Genomic DNA, 22,870 nt, shown 5'->3' with positions numbered 1-22,870 from the left:
TGTATCATGACATCTGAACGCCAACACAACAACAACGAGGCGCCTTTCATCGAGATTTGCCGTTGACAGCTGACAGTCACGCGAGCTACTTCATAATTGTCAGCTTCTCAGCTCCTTCACTTCCACAGCCACTGCGAGTGCCACTCCCACCTTCAACTCACATTCCGCCCACGCCGCGACTTAAATACACATTAATTGGGGTCTTCAAAGAAAGCAAAAGCAAAAGCAAAAGAAAGAAATACTCTTAATCTCGGCAGCTAATTGAAGGAAAGTGCAAGTGTGTCTCACCTTATTTGTTTTGCTTGCGGTGCAAACCGGTTTCGGAAATGTGCCACTGACACGAACAGTTTAAGGCAGTTGGGGTAGGTAAGGGTCGACTGGACTGTTACTATAAGTTACAAGAGGCAGCTCTAACTGAACTACTTCCGACAAATAATAATGTGATTATTCCGCACAGAAATGTTGCGAGTAAACAAGACATAAGCGTTGTTATAAGTGGTAAATTCAATCAACAGGTTCAATTTTTTGGTATTTGAGCAAACATGTTAAATATAGTCTTAATATTTTCTTTCATATATGTATCTAATAAAATAAGATTCTACTACTACTAAGAAAGAATTCCCTCTAACTTTTTCAGAAAAACCAATTAGTTTTAATTTTTAAAAAAAAAGAAAAGAGAAAAACTCAAACAAAAAAGCGTTGGATCCGACACCTGAACAGGACTTTTTAGCCTATTCCGAAAACTCAAATACTCCTTGTCATATGTGGATTGCATTCTTAAAAGAATAAGTAAACTTATTTCTTTTTATTGCCACAAAATTGGAAAAACATTTTCAAATGCACGGTAAAACTTTAAAGATTAATGTAATAAGTATTAATATGATGCTTCATCATTTATTATATTTTTTGTGCATCATTCCGTAAAAAAGATAAGTATTTATTTGCTGGTACCAACTACATTCTATGTTTAGTATACATAAAGTATTCAAGGAGCTTAATAACCATTTACCTAGCGATATTTGAAAATACTTCCATAACAATAGCAACAATGTTTTTTTTATACCCAAATTGTCTTGTATCTAATTTGTATATGGGTAATTCCATGACGGAATTTGTCCCGTGCGAGACTCTTTACATTGAAAATAACATAAACTGAAACAATTTTGAAAATAAGAAAAGTTTATTTTTATAGCTCTAGAAAAGTAATTTAATTAGAGCTAAGAATGGATTTGGCATTTTCTTTCTGTTTTGTTTTCTGTTGTGATAATTGCAAAAATTAACCAATTCGTACGCAAAACCAAAAAATTAACGAAATTATATATTTTATCGTAAAACAGAACAAGTTCCTAAAATCAATCTTAGCTCTAAATATAGTGCTTATCTAAAGCTTTAAGAATAACATTCAATTATTTTTAAAATAACAGAGAACAACAATAACAATTTAAAAACTTAAGCAATACATAATTTTGAAGTTATTACAATTATATTTTACCCCTAAAAATGCATTATATTTAAATTACATGTATTTTGCTCACTAAGTTTGAGTACAATATTAAATATCTCTTCACATTTTCTAATAAAGTGATTAATTAATACAAAAAACATTAAATTATGAGATAAACAAAATCAATACCGATAACATAGAAATCACTTTTAATACATTTTGAAAGATTCTGCGGGTGGCAACAATGAAATTAAATGTGACAACTTTTCGAAACTAAAAAAAAAATTTGATTACCATACATCAATTAAATGTTGCATACTTTTAGGCTTGTCCGAAAAATCTGTTTGAGTTTACCTGAGAGTTTGTACCAGAGAACTGCAACGAGTATGATATTTTTGCTCATACTCGAGTACTGACTAATTGTTTGATTTGATTTGATTGCAATTTGGGTATGAGTATTCGCTCATACTTAATCACTCTCGTTGCAGTTCTCTGGTTTGTACATTTCATGTTAATTTAAATAACAACCAAATTACATTAATCCGTAAGCTTTATAATATCAATTTCAAACGCTACAATGAGACATTCAGTCTATTTGATTGAAGTCTTTGCTGATTAATGAAAAATTCTCTTCACTCTAGCTGTTGGACTTTAAAAGAGCCCCTTCGCATTACCCGTTCCGTGTTGTGTCGTTGCCCACCTCCTTAGCAAGCTCATTTTTTTAGAGTTTTCAAATGCTGCTTAATTGGATGTGCTCCATGCTCTTCGAGCTGCTTCCACCTCTGCTAGTCTTGTTGTTGCCACTGTTCCTGCTATTGCTGGCGGCGCCACACATGGGCACCACATGCCACATAAAAAACTACAAGTTGTCTGATGGGGAGTTGGTGATTTGGACTACAAAAAACCAACAAAAAAAAATAAAAAAAAAATTAAAATGAAAATGAAAAGCCAACACAAAATGACGGCAAGTTTGTCGCCCATTTTGTAAAATAAATAAAAAGCCAGAGCGACGGATGGCGCCTGAAAGCGCGGCTGTCACGAGGCGCGCAGACAAACGCTTAATGCTAATATTATTTTCTTGCTTAACAAGCCAAGGGGGAGGGCAGAGGGAGAGGGATATGTTGGATCCTACCAGCAGCAGCAGCAGCCTGTGTGACTTATTTGCGAAAGCCATAAAAAATTTAACTTTATTTCGCCATTTTTAATTTCCTACTCCGTGACGCGCATTTGGCGTAAACAGTCAACGTTGGACAATAACTACAAAACGTGGCCAGAGAGTCGTAGTCGTAGTCGTTGTCCTAGTCGTAGTCACAGTCGCAATCGTAGTCAGTGCCAGAATCGCCGGATCCGGGATTCCAAATACCGGACCCCGGACCCGTACGTAAGCCAGGCCAAAAGAACAATGCGAAAAAAAACTTGGCTCCTGCTTTATTTGTTTATTTTTGTATATTTTTTTTATACACGTTGGCTACATGCGCGAGCGCGGAAAACAAACAGCAAATAATTCAAAGTGGATACAACTAAAGCAAAGTCAAAGCTAATATACGAAAATGTAATAAAAATTAAAAAGAAATAAAAACGAATTAAAATGAATTCAGAGTCAGCGACTTCAAATGAGAAATAACCGAAGAGGATGTGAGTGCCATGGCATTAAGCGACATTTGTGGGGCTTTCAAAGGACACATATTGCCAGCGACAACTGATGAAAGAGTCCAACTGCAAGGATGTGAGGATAGATCTATGAAAATTGTATTTGTGTACTTAAATTAGCTAAAGTATTACGGTTATATATTGGAATTTGCAACATTTTTATAATTAATATTAATTAAAATTAAATTTAATAATAATAATTTGATTTCCAACATGTATTCAATTAATACAAGAAAGCCGCAAAAAAACCGCGCAGAAAACGCGTACACTGCTTGTCTGCCTAGCACACTGCTTAATGTTCAACTCGTACACAGTAAGCAGTGCAGAAGGTTTGAAACTCTGCTGAACGAAAGCAGTGTAGTTTGCAGAAAAACACCAATTTTTAAACGTAAACGTAAAAAGCATAGCAACTATTTAATTAAAAATTCGTGTAAAATTCGAAGCGATACGGTTGAATGAGTTGTCTCTTACTCATTATGGAATACACATATTCATATTCAAAATTATTTAAAAAAAAGAGATATTCAGCCATGCCGACTTTTGATCCATATGTACTTCAAATTCTGTCGATTTCAAAATTTTCATACTATACTCGTACGAAGTCAAAAACCTTTTATTAAGACTACCTACAAATTATTATTACATATTACACAAATTGAAATATTGTACAAAAATTGTAAAAATAGGCAAAATTTTGGAAATTAAAAGAATGAAAATTCGGGTAAAATTTAATAATAAAAAAAATTGTAAAAATGGCATGGAATCCACAAATTGCCAGAATAATAGAAAAAAATCATAGATACTTTGAATAATACTATTGTACATGTTTTTCTTAAAAAAAAACATTCAAAATTTTAAAAAAAACCGGACGAATTACGTTAAGTTATAGGCCCAATAACAACTTTCACAGGTTTTTTTTTTAATTTAACAATTCCTGAAATATTTAAAATGCTCTAAAATATAACCTTAATATTGTACGTGGTCATTCCAAAATTTTGCAAATTACATTAACAAATGCAACTTTTAATTCATTTTTACGAGAATTAAAAAGAAGAGGGGATAAGGCATCTTGTAGTCCAACTATCTCCGAAGGCACTTCTATTTCTCTTATCTGCATTAGAAATGCATGAATAATACTAATTATTGCATTGAGACAGTAGATAATCTTTCTAGAGAAATATGAATAATATTCCTGTCTTAAATTTAGCACAACACAGAATTTTACACAACGAATATTTCTGCGGTGATAAATCAACTTACTAATATCTAGTTAACTAATATTCAGAGTAACAACATAGTTTCATTTATTATTTATTTTTAAAATTTTCTTAGATTTATCAAAATGTTCTTATTTTTTCAAACTTATAAATCGTAATTGAAGTAATACTTGGATGTTTGGTTTTTGTTTTTTTAAGAATGCAAAAAACATAAAATAAATTTTTAAATTGAAGCATTATGCAATATTCAGTTGAGGAACACCAACAATAAACAAGTTCACGAATTTAATGATTTAGAAATTTAGTTAAGTATCAGCAACGTAACATAAATTGTCCTGTTGATTTCCCGTTAGCCTATCACAAGCACAAAGAGCGAAACCGTCAACTTCCGTCTATATAAGGGAGCAAATAATCAGCGCAATTAATGAACAATAGAATGTTTTGGTCATCGATTCAAGTGAACACACACAGGAAGTGCAAAAGCAGGACAACATTGTGGGCAGGAAGGAAGCGATGCGATGCGAAGCGAAACGCAACAGTTGCATGAAGTGCGGGCTCTTCAAATTAATAAAAGGAAATGCGAATAACAATGGTCAATGGTCAGTGCTGGGTATGGGAAAGGTCAGTCGATGGAACGCCAGCAGCGTATTGGCAAGTCCTTGGCCACTGCGTGAGGTCCTTTCTCACAGGTGTATCTATCGTCGGTGTGTGATTATGCGTGTGATTTCAAGCAAATCGAGAGAGAGCGAGAGAGCTAAAGAGAGTCCTGCACTGACCAGCACTTTGATGAGCGCCGCTCGAGTGCAGCGTAAATCCAATTAACGCATCTTAGCAGGATACCTATTGAAAAGGACGATGCAACGATCGATCATGAGTTCTGTTTGCCGGCAATATTCGAATCTCATGAAAGAAGGACTCGCAGGATAACAGAGAGGACTACCTGCCTTTGCCTTGCTCCAAAAGTGTGCGCGTATCAAATTACCATTTAACATTTGAAAGCGCTTCGTCCTGCCACGCCTTTTAGTTAGTCCCTTACTGCCTTAATTGCCTGCGTAGGCACTTTAACTAATTTATGAAACGAGTGTCAACACTTTGCAAGATTTCCCAATGGATTTTCCATGTTGGCTCCCACTTAATGTGGAGATTCCGCTGCACAACGAGTCCTTGCGACCACCCACTTAACTATTTTCACTTGTCCTGGTTCATCACGCATTTGCTCGCTACTCTAATCCCGACTGATCCTCAGTTAACCTGTTTTTGTGTACAAATATTGTTGCGTCTGCCAAATAAGACTGAAGAAAGAAACAAACAAACACAAACACAGACACACACACACTCGCAAAATTAGATGTGTGTGCAACACACATAATGCAGAAGAACGATATCTTTGATAAATTTGTGTCTCAGCCACAACAAAACGAGATTTTTCCCAGCCTTCTAACGATGCTATCGATGCGAGGGTGGGCCCACATCAAATTGGGAACAGCCTCGACTTCTTTTGCTGCTTCTTCTGGGTTCCCACAGCCTCGACACTGAACAAGTGTATTCAGTGTGTGCGACTGTGTGTGTGTGTGTATACGCTAGCTGTGTTCCATATTTTGCAATTTAGATTTCTACACATTGTCTGGGCGATGCGAACGAATATCCTTTTTGCCAGCGAGTTCCGCTTACCGGAAGGAAGTTCACAAATTTATTGTTGTAGCTGCATCCTTTATTGAACATATTTCGAATGGGCTGCTCTGTGTGGGCGTGGTTGCAATACTGAAACAGCCAAGACAAATGCAGATACTTGTATAATAGGGCAGTTGAGCAAGGTTCAAAGACATAAATTTCATAAAATTATATTTAAACTAGTCAATAATCAATTACATCAAGTGAACTTTGCATTATATTTTAAGAATATATCTATAAAATTGTTTTTTAAATTCATGTACTTTTTCCTCGAAATTCATACGGTTTTTATAAGAGTAGTAGTTACTATAAAACTTCGTGGTAGCTTCTCTGGCCATAAGCTTCTTATCATTATATCCGCTACCCATAAAGTATAAGGGTATTATAACTTAGTGCCTTCAGAAAATGTATGTTAGAAACTAGATCGGCGATTTTTGGTACATACATAACATATAATATAATGATATTTAAGATTCCATTTGGGTGCGATCATATAAAAGTTGCTGAAATTAGTTAAGAAATACTTTTTATAAAAAAAAACGTTTTTTACAATCGCGACTTAGTTGTTTTGTTTGACAATCTAATATATTGTTTACTCTATGGTATTTTTAAATATCAATACCATATCGAAATATCAAATATAGCCTTTTGTATATTTTACTATTTTTGTGATGTATTTTTGGTACATTTGTATAATTTGGTTTTATTAAGAATGGGTAGTTGGTATCTCGAGCACACTCGACTATATTATAAGAAAGCTCTTACTTGTTTCTTTCTAAAATCACCTTGTATCATCTTCGATCACGCATTAATGCAATATAAATATTATTGTTATACAAAATATTTTTAATGAAATAAGAACAATAAGATATTAAATACAAAACGTGAGCAAGTTGCAAAGGAAAACAATTTAGTTCCATTCTTTAACCAAACTTGTGTGATATGCAACTTAGTGACAGCTACAGTCAACGCAGTTGACTCTTGGTATAAATTCTTAGTATATTTACGGGATTATTTAGTGATTAAGCCTTTTCACTTTACAGGTTTTTAAGTGCTTTGATTTTTGAATGAGTAGCCAGTATCTCTTACTTATCTTGCTTACTTATTTTGTAATTAAATAATACATATTAATAAATTCAAACTTTACCTTGCTTTAATAATTCATTTAATTTATAAATATCTAAAAAGAAAATCGTCGTCAAATGGAATAGTGAACAATTTATTAAATCTATATACGTACGTTAATATTATTCTGATGTTGGTGATTGTATCTTACGGATACATAACGTAAACAATTACAATATGCTTCACAAATTACTTCACATACCGCTGCTCACCTTCCATATATCTCACATTCATAGCTCACTTATCAACGCCCACATTATTTTTGCTCTCATTGGCATCTATGCTAGGTTCCCATCGCACTGCACTCCGTTAAGTCCTTCCTCTTGGAACACTTTCCCAAGGCAGCAAACGCCAAGAACGAAAATTCCCATAGAGAAATACAGAAATGTGACTTTTGCATACAGAGAGCGTCATACATACCTGTGGTTGTTGTTGCTCAGTGCTGTACCTGTTACCCTTAACCCCGCTGACGTTTCTCACGACCAAACGGTAACACTCCAACGCACACAACAAAAGGACATCCAATCCAAAAAAAAAAAATAAAGAATTCAACTCTCCCTCAACCTTTAGAACAGGTTCCTTCGTTGCTCTCGTTGACGACGACGACGACGACACGTCTGAAGTAGGCGCTTCATTTTCATTTCTTCTTGTGTTGTTTCGTTTCATATCGTTTTATTGATTCAGCTCGTTGATCATAATAAACGATTAGTCCGCCCGATCCTTGCTGATCCTTTGCCCAGCATTTTTGCGTTGCTGAGAAATATGTTTTCAATGTCTGCTTATATTTGCTTTGTATACCTTTTCCTTGAGTTCACACGCACTTGTTACTCAGCTTGTGGCTGGGAAATGGGAAAATTATATTAGCGTGGTTTCTCCCTCTTTATCGATCGTGTGATATGGCAAGCTATCAAAACTGTTGCTGATTGTGGGAAATGTTTAATCACCTTTTATTTGCTGTCATTATCCTTGCTATTGATTAGATTAAGGAGCCCAATTATCTCAATCTGTTTGATGGGAGTAAAAGAGATATATGAGTTTGAAAACTGATCAATTTAAGAAGAGTCATTACTGCAATTGCCTGTTTATTTTTTCTAGAAACTAAGCAATGATTACAGCCATTTCTACCAAATCGAGACACCCATTGATTTCAGAGAATTCTCAATTCTCTGGTTATGAAGAAGTAAGCCGAAGATTGCATAACATTGCCCAAATCCCGAACTACGATGAAAATTCCATGAATTAACCAGACAAAGCCTTTTTCGCTTGTAGTAAAAAACGACACAAAGCATTTTATGCAATACGCAATCAGATTCCCGGAATCAAAATTGACTTCTGTAATCTGTCGAGCGATTGCCAAGCGTTTTTTACGCAATAAAGCGCAAGGACTCGCAGAAAGAGTGCGTTTAAAACTAAAAAAATACTATATATAGAAAACTTCGATGGAACTCGCTTCCTGGAAGTCTGACTGTCTAACCCTAGAGTGCAGCCCTTCTTGGACAAGAGACAACATCGACATCTTGCTGCAAATGCCGCTAATCGCAGCGCTAATGGCTGAAAAACTATGCAAAGATATCCTTGCATTATCCTTGCCACCCGCCGCTTTTATTGTGACCAAAACAAATAATCACCCATTGCCTATTGCCCATATTGTTCAATGCAAATGCGTTTACGAGCCAGCTCATAAAGTTATCCTTTCTTGCATCTTGCTGTTAACTTTGCGCATCCTTTCAGCGCAGCCTTTCACCGCTCTCTGTCCGTCTGTGCTGGCTATCTGGCCGTCTGTCCAACCATTCGTCCTGTCACTCCTGGGACTGCTGTCATCGCCTTACAAGGAACTCTGGAATTTTGCCGAGACTATCGTAAAACGTAACCTTGTGCATGTTCCATTATGCATCCTGTTTTGCCTGTTTTGGTTGCTATAAAAACATTAGCGAAGCCATCAAGGACATCATGTTCATTTGTTTGCATTTGACTTGGTCGGCAATTTAACTCAAAACTTACAGCTGAAAATGCACACATTAATAAGTGAGTGCTAACTCAACCAAAGCATCTCTCTCTCTCCATTCATCTCAAGGTCTGTTCAATGTGAAACTAGGTCGACTCGCTCATTTCGCAGCGCATTTATCGCATAAGTGAAAACTACTTGAACTACAAAGAATGTGTTACAAGTGGGATAACTGTTTAAATAAACACACATTAGGGATTTGCATTTAAAAGGCTTTCTACTAATTTGTATAGTATTGTGGAAATTAAATTTGCTTTACTGTGAATGATTAAGAAATACAAATGACACACAGAAATCTAGAATAAAACATTATTGAAGCATGATTTTAATCTTAAAATAATATGCAAATTTAGCATATGATACATATCTAGATTAAAGATTTTTTCAACCTAAAAATCTTATTTCAAGATTGTTTTGTTTTAAGACTAAAACATTACTAAATTTGCAATCTACTTTTCAATATAGTTTTTTGCTCTCTGTGTATGATTGTACAACACAGAATATGTTACAAGTGGGATAACTGTTCAAATAAACGGTTTTGCATTTAAAAGGCTTTAGCTCAAAAATTAAATATATTTCTACTAATATGTATAGTATTATAGAAACTAAATATGTATGCTCTACTGGGAATGATTAGGAAATACAAATGATATAGGGAAATATAGAATAAAACATTCTTGAAGCAAGATTTACATCTTATTATAAGATGTTTTCAATTTTAACATGCAAATTTAGCATTGGTTTAAGATTTTTTCACTTAAAAATCTTATTTCAAGTTTTTTTGTTTTATGACCGAAAAAATCAAAAATTAAGATTTATTCTTATATCTAGATTTTTTCCAACTATGTATAAATTGTATAAAATAAAATTAAATAAAAATAATACAATTTTTGGTTTCATTTATTTCTTTTGTTTGGCTTTACTAATATATCATCTTATCATCCCTTCATTATTTACTACATTGGATCAACTTTGTAATCATTTCTATGAGATATAGTTGGTACTGTGACAACGAAGCAGAATATTCAGCGCAGATTATAGAGAAATGCTTCGAATCCCAGCAAATATTTCCACCAATAGATGATAGATGATAGATAGCAAACTTCAATCTGATAAAAATCCTTAAGTTTATACTAGAAGCTTGTTTGATGGGGAAGTTGTAGACTCAAAAAGAGAATCAGTCGTCTTTTACACGATTTATTATATTATATTATTTATTATAATACATTAATATACTTGTGCCATTATTTCTTTTTTCTTTGAGTTGTCTATTATTTATATCTAAAGCTCGATTGTTCATTATAGCTCAAATTACATAAAAAGGTAACTTTTTATTGAAATAAATTATCAATTATTATAAAACAAAAATAACATAAATATAGGCCAATTGCTGTTATCTGATCGAAATAAAATAAAAGTCAAAATAAATATTGATTGTTTTTAAGTTTCCTTAATTGTACATTCATGATTTATTTGCTCACTTTTCAAACAATTTTAACATTAGGAATAAATAAAATATGCCACTTAAGTACAAAATTTATACAATTCAATACTAAATCTGTTCTTTTATTATATATTCTTAACAATTCCAAGTTCTTCTGTTGTAATATATTGCATTTCTGTCTCGATCAAAAGATGCCTAGAATACTGAATACTACTTTATGTAATAAAGTATAATTTAAAATAAAATATGTTTATTTCAAACTTGGCTTCCTTCATGTGTGTCTCAATATTTATTCAACTCAAAAAATACATAACTGCTTAGAATGTTGTACAGTTGAGCAACCCTAGCAAAGTGTGAGTAGATTCTTAGTCTTCGGGTGTACAAGGACTACTTTTGGCGTACTCGCTTCCCTGAGTAACTACATGAGTATTTGACCCCCTGCTTAGACTGAGCATACACGCTTCTGACACATTCCTTGACTAGATGCATCGCTAGCTAGACTGGGCACAGATCCGTTCTAATGCCAGATGACGGAATACAAAACAAAATGGCTGAAGTGTGGCCAACTTCTTGGGTATAAAAAATTTCACACGCGTTGCACAGAACCAAAGGCAAAAAGGAAGGCATTTTTTTGGGGTGTCTTTGGCAAAGCCTTCAAGAAAAGAACGGAGGAAAACAACAGCTGCGTGCAAGGCACTATAAACCCGAACCGACCCGATATCAGAGCTATGGCGAGACAAGCACCCGAAAAGCGCCTCCCCATTGAGCCCAGACAAAGGTCGTTGCGCTTAGCTGAACCTCAGAGCAACCCTCTTGTTGTTCTCCTTGTTCTTGTGTGTGAGAGTTGTACATTTTGCATAAGATTTCCGAAATCTTGCCGAACTCGAAATGGCTCCGAAATGGGGTGGTTGCCAGGGTTATTAATTCATTTCTTTTTTTTTTGTTAGAGGTCTGCACATGCGCAACGAAAACTTTTGATCGTTCTTTTTGCGCAGCTCATTCAAATGCCAGCAGACGGAGGGGTTTGCGATAAGGAAGGAGGAGGAGGAGGAGAGCGACGCAGTTTGAACGCGTTCCGTGTTGCGTGCGCGTTGTTTTGGGATGTCGTCACACGAGTCTTGGCGCACACCTGGCCACGAACCATGCCATGCGATCCCAGGACCCTGACCTCACAATGTCTTTGGTCGCTTTGCTTTCGTTTCGCCTGAGCGATATGTTAAATTAATGGTTTATTTATGCTGAATAGCCGGAAGACCAAGTCGACTCGACTTCTGACTCTCTCTGTCGATTTGCCTTGACAACTTCGCAGCAAATCATAAAACATATATTTGTACATACGTGTATAATTAGAGCGCTTTGGAAATTTAAATTTAAAAACATCTCAAGGCAGTGCGCGAACAAAAGACGAGTTTTAATTGGAAATCATAATCGCTTTATGAGACACCTACAAAATGCCTCTAAAAAGATGAAAAAATATCGGCATTGTTGTTTGTTGTCAAAACAAACAACAGAGGAAAATCGTCAGGACACAGGACTTACCTGTCCCGAGTTCCTAGAAAACGCGTTATGGTTTTATAGGCTTTTTGCATTGACAAAATGCGATTTTTCGTTAAGTGTTCGAAAAACCTTATAAGCGCTCTGTCTACCCCCAAGGTGGCATGCATAATGTGTTTATGAGTGTGGCTCGAAGTCCAAGGAGTGTCCATCTCTCTTCCCTCTTTTTCCCTCTTTCTCTCTCTCTCTCTCTCTCTCTCTCTTACACTCTCTAGTCTAGCCAGGCACTTGCTGTGGTCGCCGTTGTTGGTTTTCAATCGCGACCAGCACACGCTGTGCGCTCGACCAAAGCCAAAAACCCCGAATAGATAATTTGCTGGCAACCATGAAAATGGTTAGAGAGCTCGCTGCTTTCCGACGAAACCCTTGGCCAAATGCAGTTGAGACATTTCACGCCTATGTCTGCCTCCAAATTGAGTTGAATTCAGCGAAGCAATGGTAAATGAGTACGAAAAGTCACTCTTTCAATGGTTTTTAAGTTAGAGTTGATGGAAAAAATGTAAAAACGACGAGATAATAAAACTGAAGGTGATTGAAAAGCTTGATTTCAAAATCTTTAATCTTTAATTTCACATGATTGAAAATAATGAATTTCCGTTTTAGGGAAATCAATTTTCAAGAAATGTTTTAGTTCAACAGGAAATAGTATAAATTCCATAATATGAAACATGCAATTCTTACTTTGGTCGCTAATTAGATTCAATGCAAAATCAGTTGATAAATTTTTGATATTATAATAAATTCATTAAAGTTAAATAAGTTAATTTCAATACATTTTTAAGTTTCGATAGGATATTGAATAGTTGTCAAAAATTAACTATTATAAAAAAAATGCATATTTTTCTCTATGGTATTAATATGTTTACTATTTTATTTTAATATCTTAATATTATCGCTCTTGTTATATTACAAAAAAAAATATAACTTTTACTGTTACTTTGGAAGTATTTTCTACCACTTCTTTGCTTATGCAATATTAATAATGTTTTATAATTTAAACTTAAAAAATAAGCGTGAATATTAAAAGAGATCCATTCTTAAATCACTCGATATCGGCAAGTGTTAACGGATACATCATCTACATAAGATTTTTTAAGCAAACCAAACGAACTGTTTTCGTTCGTAGTTCTGTTTGGGAAAAATCATTCAGCATTTAGTTCATTAAGGTTGCAGCTGCGTTGCTGTGAAAAGAAAGCAGATCAAAGAAAAGGACTTTGGCGCGTGGCAGAAGAAAAACACCGGGCTCTAAAGTAACGTTCATTTGAGGATCACTGATAATAATTACACATGGCCCTAGCAACTGCTCGTCCCAACTCAACGAACAAACTGCAACCCCGAGTCTCAAAATGCCTCATTGCTCTATGCTCAATGAGGGTCCTGTTCCTGTTTGCTGGCACTCTCAACAACAACTCCAACGAGAATGGAGAATGACATGAAGAGAGGAGAGGGGAGCCCTCGTCCTTTGTTACCTAGTATGTGCAGTTGCCTGCCAGCTCATTTGCCGTGTGGCTCAATTTAATTTTGTTGTTGTTGAGCCTTGAGTCAGGAAATTAGTTGGTGTAACGTATTTTTTTTTTGAGTCTTCCTTTCCGGCTGGTTTCCTGGCACGTGTGACACGCGTTGAAGATGCCAAGGAACGGTTTGATTTTCCTCCAAGTCTCCAATTATTCAGTGCTGCAGTTCTTCATCAACTTCCGCTTCTCTAATTCAAACGAATTTAATCAATTGGATGTCGCTAAACAAAACCATCACACAACGATGTCATAGAAATATTAACAGAAAACCAAGTAAACTGGTAAATTTAAAAATTATTATCGATTTGCCGCTACTCTGGAATATTTTAATGAATTTGATAATCAAAATATTTTGTATTGAGGAATCAACTTATAAATTTAAACAGTTCATATTTGGGTCATATTTTAATTTTCAAAGCATTATTAAATTTGATTTAATGATTTTTATTTTTTATTATAATTATTAAAAACAAAATTTTTTTTCAAATTTAAGACATAAGTCTATTTATTTTTCTTATTTATTATTTATCTTTCCCAATTTTATTATCAAAACAGTTTCAAATTTTATAATGATGTATTTTAATGTGTTTTGTCTACTAAAAATGCAAAAATTTTATTATAAAATTTTATTTATTTAAATTACCAAAGTATAAAAAAGCCAAAAAAATATGAATAATTGAACTAGTTGTAATCCTTCATATATATATTTTTGAGTTTATTTTTAAATTTAAGATATCTGACTGCCAGTAAAATGAGATTACAAATAAAATAGGTAAGAACGTTGACTGCAATTCTATAATTCGGTTTACCTTCATTCAACTTTTGATACAGGGTATGGCAAACATCACGAAAATCAAATACATTCATGTTTGCCTGCATAACCCTCACATGATGGCCAGCAATGGGCACGAAACTGTGACAAGTGCTTCCTCGACAGCATCGCATCATTCAACAGCAATTTGAACATCAATTATGAGTCGCAGCAGTGAATGGGCTGCCATGCCTCCAAAATGTGTGGGGAGGGGCGGGGGTGTTCGACGTGTGCTCATCCTCATCATCATGAGCACCACTCGGCATGCAGAGGCATTCACAAAAAAAAATACAAAATACAAAGAAGAGAATAAAATGAAAGGGTGGCTTGTGCCAAGATGCAGCACAAAAGACCGACGAACGACAACGACGACGACAACGAGAAGCCGCCGCAGCAGCCGCAGTGTAACCTACTTTTAAGTCACTTTAAGAGCTGCCTCAACATTTCCCCAGCATCACTCCCCAACCCTTTCCCACTTCTCTTCAACCTTCTCTTCGTTCTGTGTCAATCTGTGTATCTGGCCAATTACGAGTGACCCAAATCGTAAGTACTTTGCTTAGGCCCTAAATGAACTGTCAATATGCTCGTTCATGAGAATCGAAGAATCTGTTCTCAGGGTCATTCCGAAAACGAAAACCACAATAATGTCGCCGCTTACACAACTGTTGCTCAATTATGAAAATTGTGGCCAGTTAAAAAAGGTAAATGGTAATATCTCCAGCTCTAAGCTTGAATTGTTTTGATTTCATTTCTACTCCTTATAAACACCATGATTATTGTACTTGAAAACATATGTCAACTGTTTTGACAGCTTGCGCTCCAAATGGTCGGACAATATAAATAATTGGTCAATTGGCGATGGAAAAAAAATTAAAGAAGAAATCAATAAAAATCACACCACGTTATGCAATGCAACAATGTTGCAAGTGAATATTTCGATAAAAAACTTACCTTACTGATCGTAAATGATCCCTTACCTTTTTTTAATGAATCTGCCCAAGTAGAAACTTTTCTTCTTGCTGTAACTTTCAAAAACGTTCTTTTGTGATAATTCTTTTGAAATTACTCCAATAAATGTTCTTTCTAATTATGAAATAAAAAGATTAAACACATTAGTTACCCCTAATATCTACTTTATAAGCTTTTTCTTTGTCAACAATGACACTTAATCATTAAACATAAATCTTTGTTAGAAACTTTAGAACATATTAATTTATTTTAACGAGTGATCATCATTTATTTTCGCTATCTACATTTGTATCTATGTACATCCAAAGTACAAGTGGTTGGATTATATTACTAAATGCTACAAGCTGACACCACAACGACGCAAGTTCGCTAATAAAAATAACCACATTAAACGATATCAATTTATATTGCTATCAACCATACACATGAGTGAGATTCATATCGGTTTACTTGTCATATAATGCAGCTCATATTCCGCTATAATTCGATTATATATCTAGTCTAGAAATAAAGTAAAATATGCTGGTTCTGTCAACCTAAAACGTTGTTCCCATAAAGTAAACAAATTTATAGATCCATCAAACAAAGAGATTCGAAAGATCAGCTCATCATTCAGCTGAATCGAGAACCCTCGGACTCCGCATAAAGAGAAGCTACTCAAGATCAACACAAATGAATAGCTGACAATTATAACACCTCCACAAAGTGAACAGCGCATCGTACACCTGTTAATTGGGTTCAGTTCCTTTTGCATTCCAATTCCCATTCCCAGGATGTGGATGTGGATGGGACAATAAAACCCAATCCAAAACTGTAAATGAACAACAATGCCAAAACGAAGTATTCGCAAATGGCAAAAACGGTAAAGATTTCGGTCTATCGCTCTCTCTTTCAGTCCCTCTCGTTCTCAATCGTTCTTTGGGCTGAATAAAAACGGATGTTGTGCACGCTTCGTGCATGCGAGTGGCGGAAATCAAAGCAGGACCACTGTGAAGATCAGCGAGGAAGGGGCAAAGGGGAACAGATATACCGCTATGGGACCAGCATTCAGGATCTACTATTGTTCGACTCTTGTGGCGAAAGGAAAAAACGGAAGTAGAGCCCAAAAGTTTTGTGTCTCCTGTCGATCGTGTGACCACACATACACACACACTCACATACAGCGAGAGAGGCGCCTTTACAAAGGAACAAGAAAATCAAGTTTGAGTTCGGTTCGAATCGAATTGTGAAATGCAATGCAAATAGTTTGACTCCTCCTTTGATGTGTAAATTTTAACAAGTGTTTGTTTACAGTCTTGCAAGATAATTTATGATTGAGACGCATTCTTATCAAATTGTACAATTCCCACAAGTGTTACATAAACTTACTGATAAAACTGCCTATCCACACGATCTAATTCTTTTGTTTGTAAATAAAACATAGTAAAGAAATATGAACAAATCAACAAATAAACGCACTTACACACACACGTACATGTGAGTGCCCTTATCTGCTGACATTGACGAGGCTGCGTCTGTGGAGGGGGGAGAGGGGACAAGTCGTAATGCAAACGAGCCGTGAGCCAAGACAAACAAACAAACAAACCTATAAAAATCACTTCCCGTTTACCGAATGGAAAAATGTCAAATGTCAACGACAAACCGAGCTCGTCTGTAAGTCGAAGCCAAAGAAATTGTAAAACGGAAATTTCAAATAAAAACGACGCGCTTGCGCTTGCGCTGCCCATCACTCTCTGTCTATGTCTCTGTCGCCGTCGCAGCCGCAGTCAGCTTTGGCGTGGCGTTGCGCTCTCTCAGTTTTGGTCAATTGGCTGCTCTTTGGCTCTCTGCGTCACGTAAATATGTCAAGCGGTGCGATCGTGTGGGTGAGCGCGCGTCGCTGCCATCTCTCTTTACAACTGTACACGCGTATGAGTGTGCTTGTGCGTGTTGGTGTGTGAGTGGTGCGGTTGCCGGCTTATTAGATGAACGGTCAACATTTGTTTTTGATTTCAGTTTTCGTTCTGCGCGGTTTGACGTGCAAGAATGTAGCTCAAGAAGAGTCAAGATTCTTGCAGACACAGCGCTACAGGGTGTCCAGTCCATGTGTGGAACACATGTGCACATGTGTGTGTATGTGTGTTGCCAAACAGGGTGAGCAATACTTATGATGAACGACGTTCAAAACAAACTGTTCTTACAGAGCTCTTATTTCAGCTGATAAGCTCAGCAAGCAGCGCGCTCTCAATGTACATGCATTCGCTAATGCACACATACATGTACACTCTTTCTCTCTCTCTCTCCGTGTCACTCTTTATGAGCATTTGAGTCATCGTCCTAAAAACAACACAGCAGCAGTAATAACAACAGAAACAGCCAAACTCCACAGCGCTGTCTGTTGTAGTTGTTGCCGTTGCGTTCATTGATCGCCAGCAATTGCCGCTTAAGTGCTGCGTCAACGTTGCTGACTTACATACACACACGCACACACGTATGTATGTATGTACATGCTGCACGCCTCCGCATGCCCCTAACAACTCCTTACCCCAGTCGCACCATAGTAGCCGCACTCTCGCTCCATGTTTCTTGTCTTTCACTGTTGGCTTTTCTTTTTACGCTTTATACGCCATTAATTGAGTGCCTTTCAATTGGGTTATGGATTAATTTTTATGCATAAATTAAATACCCATACGTTTGGGGTTCCGCTTCTTTTTTTTTTGTTTTGTTTGTTGCCACAATTGCCCCAGCCGGGCATTTAGAAAGCAATTTCAAGTGGTGTAGCCCCTCTGCCATATCATTGCCCCACTCGTATCGCATATAGGGTGTGGCAAGAAATTGCATACGACGATATGTTGTGAGTGCACTGGAAGGCGAGACTGTGAACCTTGCTCTATTTCGAATTTATTGTAATTGGCAGCATAGCATTGTAATCTTCATAACAGTGAATTATCGCTAAAAAGTTCTACAAGTATGCCAGCTGTGATCAACTATGTTCTCAGTTTTATCAGAATTCATGTGATAACAGAAATTCCAATGGATTTCGTTTGAGATATCGCTAACATACATACAATATAGCACATAATAAGTCTTGACTGTGACTAGTATGTGCATACAAATGAGTCAAAGATAACTTGCAAGCTTGTAGTAGCTAACAGACATTCAATTACTAATTCAAGAACTTAGCTAACACATTTGTATTCCCATTCTCAGGCTGCGTCATTTTGAATTTATTCAAAAAAGCGACTCAATGTGTACATAAGAAATTAGTCAGCACTTGATGAGAGTGAATTGCATTGTTGGAGCAGCATTTCGAAACGTAGCGTCACGGTGTTAATTCCCCAATACTGCAGACGCGTGCCAGCTACAAAAAGACACCCTGTATAAATGTACTTACTTCATATATACTACTTATTGACTGTGCCTTGCAGTTGAATAAACAACAATACAACACCAAATGGTGTTATTCGACTCTTTTTTTTATATAGTTAAACTAAAAGAAGACTTTATTTTGTAAAATGCAAGAGTATATTTTTGTTGTGGTTGTTGCAGTTGTTTCTTTTTTTTTTGTTTGTTTTTTGTTTCTGTTGTTGCTTTGTGTTTTTTTGACTTTTATGCATAATAAGTAAATACAATACACATTATACATTACGTACGTTATACATGTTAATATTAGGATATTTCGGGTTTCTTCATCTTCTTCTTGCGTCGTCTTCGTCATCGTTTTTTTATTTAAATGGTATTTATTGTTAATTAAGCGATATTGAAGTATTTTGTAAATACAATTTAGGTTCGTTTCAATTCATTTATGCTAGTCGAAATGTTTCGTCAAGTTATTTATGTGTGTTCTCTCATTCGGTATTTTGATGCGCTTGAAATATTTTGATAAAATACTGCAATAATAATAATAACTCTCTTTTGTTTGTAATAAATGTTAATATGCGTGTATGTGTGTGTGAGTGTGTGTATGCATGTAAAAAACAAATGCGCGATTGCTGTGCGAAAGCCATACATACGTATATATATATATGTCCTAGACTGCAGCCCCAAACATAGGCCCCTCTGATAAGGATGCAAGCAAGCGAGTACTTGAAATCTTTCGTATGCAATGCCTATGTATGAAATTTATAGTATGGTATGCACCGCAATATCTATATATATATATAAATTGTATATAGAGATGTTTATATATATATATAATTCGTTATGTTATTTTGTTCTCGAGATTTGTAGCCCTTAAAGTGTAGTATGTTAATCTTTTTGCTTCTTCTTTTTTGTTTTTCATTTCTTTTGTTAATTAGGAGTAGGAGGATTTATATGTGTAGTATGTCGTTTAATATGGTTTATGTTTGACTTAGAACAGACCCTTCTTCTTCTTCTCCTTCTTGGCATCGACATTGTCGGTGCTACTGTTTGCACCAAGACTGCGTCGCTTCAGCTCCTCAAGCGTCACATGATTGACATCCTCCCATTCCTTCTTCTCACGCTCAAAATCACGCCGCTTCTCGTCCAGTTCGTGGATCTGCAACTCGAGCGCCTTCTTGCGTTCCTCGTGCCTGCGCGCCATCTCCAATTCGGAATCCTTGAGCTTCTGCATCTTCTCCTTTACCTTCATGTCGAACACCTGCTCCATCTCCGCCTCCATTTTCTTCATCTTCTGCTCGTGCTCGCGCTTCTCCTCCTCCATTTGGGTGAGCGGATTCTTATTCGACAGCCGAGCCTTGCCATCGACCAGACCCAGCTCGGAGAGCTTGCGGCATCGATAGTTCTCATAGTGCACATTATTCGTGACATCTTTGAGATCCTGCAGATGGGTGCGAATCACCATATTGCGCAGAGCAATGAAGTCGCAGTGTGTCAAATTCTCGACCTCGACGAGGCCCCAAGGATAGCGACGTCCTCGCACCTTCTTGCCGTCCATCTCGATGATGGTGTTGGCTCCAACGACAGCGAAGGGCACCCGACTGCGCAGATTCTGTGTGGCCTTGCTCTCCTCGGCGGCATCCTCGAGTGTGGCGGGAAAATCGTAGATCTTGATCTTGTGTTGAGCAATCTCATTAAGTATCTGCTTCTTGAACAGATGCACCTCGTCCGGCGTCATGGTGTCGGCCTTGGCAATCACCGGCACCAGATTCACCTTATCCGACAGGCTCTGCATGCAGGCGATGTCCAATGGCAACAGACCGTGACCCGAGGGCGCGATAAAGTACAGACAACAGTGCACCCGATTGTCCGAGATCGTCTTGCGATACACCCGCGACTCGGCAGTCAAATACTCCTCATACTTGCTGTCCACGTACTCGAGTATGGGCACCCAGCAGTTGCTGTTATCGACGGCGTCCCCAAATCCGGGCGTGTCCACCACAGTGAGAGTCAAATTGACGCCGTTCTCCTTGAGCATTACCTTGGTGGCCTCGACGGCAACGGTCTTCTTCTTGCGCAGCGATGGGCCCGGATACTGTTCCGCATTGTAGATGTCCGAGAGGAACATCGAGTTGATCAGCGTCGACTTGCCCAGTCCACTGGCACCCACCACCATCAGTGTGAACTCAAAGCCACGTTTAACCGCCTTGCGATACACCTGATTGGGCAGATTGGCGAATCCCACATACCCGGCAATCTCCATCGGTTTTTGGCGCACCGGCAACGGCGGTTTTTGTGGCTTCTGCTGCTGCTGTGCTTCCTTTTCTTGCAAGTCGTGCGTCAGCTTATTCGAGTCACCATTGGAGCTGGTCACACTGGCATCAGCCAACTGCAATTTGTTCACTGACGATGGCACACTGGGCGGCTGCGTTTGTGGGCGCTGCGTTGCTGCCGCTGCTGCTGAGGAGTCACTGCCATTTGATGCGGACGCCGATACTGATGCCGATGCTGATGCTGTCGCCGCCTGCTGCTTGTCGCGCAGCGCCAGTTGCGCCAGTGTGCTGGGCAGCGCTGAGATGGCGCCGTTTGTGCGAGGACTATTCATTTGCAGTTTGCTCTTGTTTTATACTATACTAGATATTTAACAATTTCACTTTCGTCTCTACACTTTGCACGCTTTTGTGTCGTCACGCCTAGTTTTCAACTTTGGCTCTTGTTTAGGGTTTTTTTTTTTCTTTTTCTTTCTTTTGGTGTCAACAAAACTTCTGCACTGCTTCTGCTACTGCTGCTTCTTCTTCCTCTTTGCAAAAAAATAATAAGTACGCCAACAACGCGCTATGGCCGTGCTATTGAGTGAGCGAAAAACAAGCGACTGCTGCAGCAGTGAGAGCGTTTACTGCCCACAGGCATGAAAGAGACGAAAGAGCAACACACACACGCACACACTCACACTCATATGGCACACAAGGGCTCAGCGCATGAGTAATACACAAACACACAAGCATATGGCACGCTGCAGGCAAAAGCGGTGCTGCCAACGCGGCACACACAAAAGTGTGTCACCAGTGAAAAAGCAATAAAGCAAAATGAAAATGCTATTAAATGCCTAAAATCACTTGGAAAAAATTTGACTGCACTAACCAATTTAATTTTGAGAATTAACTATTTGCGAATTTTTAATATTTAATGTACTTCTTTTGACATTTAAAAGTAACGCGTGCGTTGGCAGCACTCAGCTGATGCGCGCTCGAGTCGTAGCATTGCCAACATCAATTATTGAGCTCTCTTCGTGGGCCAAGCCAAGTGCAGCTGCCTCACAAGTTTGGTGCTGACAATGCTGCTGCTATTACTGCTGCTCAAATTTATCAATGCGCCACAAAATATTCTTATCATTTTGTTGAATGCATTTAAAAATAGCAGCAAGTACATTAACTGTGCATCTAAGAGTATGTGTGTGTGTATGACATGCCTTTCACACACTTGAATTTTGTAATGGAGCAAACGCAATCCGCTTCATTTTGTAAATCAACTCTCTGCTTTTGCTTTTTTTTTTTTTGTCATTTTGGGTTTTGCAAACCGCTGTTGTTGCGCATGAGCGTGAGCGACGATTAAGAGAGAACGTTGCGACCGCTGCGAAAGAGATAATGTGAGAGAGAGATAGTATTGTGCGTGTGTTGGTAGGCAACGCAGATACTCAGATACACTACAACTGAAAGTGACGGGCGTGTGGGTGCCGTGCTTCAACTTAATTTTGAAAAATTATGAAGTCACTCTGTCAGTTAGTTGCGCGACTGCTGCGCTGCAACTAAACAAATGTGGGAATGTGGCACATTAGCGTGTAGTTAACCTGGACTCGAACTCGGGGTAATTACCCGCCCCAGCTCAGCCGAGGCGCAGCCCGCTTCATGCTCGAGTGTGTCCTCGTCAAAGTTCCCACACCATCAGAGAGAGAGAGTGTTGTCCTGCGACCCGGCCCTTGGTCCCTACATGCCAATACACACAAACAAAGGACTTGGATTGTGCGCGCTGTTTGTTTGTAATTTAAATTCTCATGCACTCGCGACGCCGCGTCGTCGTCGGAATTGGGCGAGGGGGCCGCCAGCACCAAGCTGCAACCACCACCACCA

General features: G+C 37.6%; 1 protein-coding gene and 1 long non-coding RNA gene across 3 annotated transcripts; one reads left to right on the top strand and one right to left on the bottom strand.

Moving 5' to 3' along the window:
• Window positions 1–14,317: 14,317 nt before the first annotated feature.
• LOC127565551 (uncharacterized) lies at window positions 14,318–15,167 on the top strand. Of its 2 annotated transcripts, none has more exons than XR_007954872.1 (3): window positions 14,318–14,396; window positions 14,456–14,978; window positions 15,052–15,167. It is a non-coding gene; the product is annotated as an uncharacterized LOC127565551 (long non-coding RNA). The 2 variants fall into 2 exon arrangements; XR_007954873.1 differs by having other exon boundaries at window positions 15,039–15,167.
• A 3,718-nt stretch (window positions 15,168–18,885) lies between these two features.
• Window positions 18,886–21,626, bottom strand: LOC117568725 (protein peanut). Its single transcript, XM_034249543.2, has one exon. It carries the CDS (start codon window positions 21,346–21,348, stop codon window positions 19,735–19,737), a length of 1,614 nt encoding a protein of 537 aa, XP_034105434.1. The 5' UTR covers window positions 21,349–21,626; the 3' UTR covers window positions 18,886–19,734.
• Between the last annotated feature and the right edge of the window lie 1,244 nt (window positions 21,627–22,870).

The sequence above is a fragment of the Drosophila albomicans genome, chromosome 3 (assembly GCF_009650485.2).
Source record: "Drosophila albomicans strain 15112-1751.03 chromosome 3, ASM965048v2, whole genome shotgun sequence".
Taxonomy (NCBI): Eukaryota; Metazoa; Arthropoda; class Insecta; order Diptera; family Drosophilidae; genus Drosophila; species Drosophila albomicans.
This window is presented reverse-complemented; position numbering and strand designations above follow the sequence as displayed.

Bases quoted from the DNA above. Each gene is read 5' to 3' on its own strand.
- LOC117568725 (XM_034249543.2), bottom strand. From the start codon at position 21,348: ATGAATAGTCCTCGCACAAACGGCGCCATCTCAGCGCTGCCCAGCACA.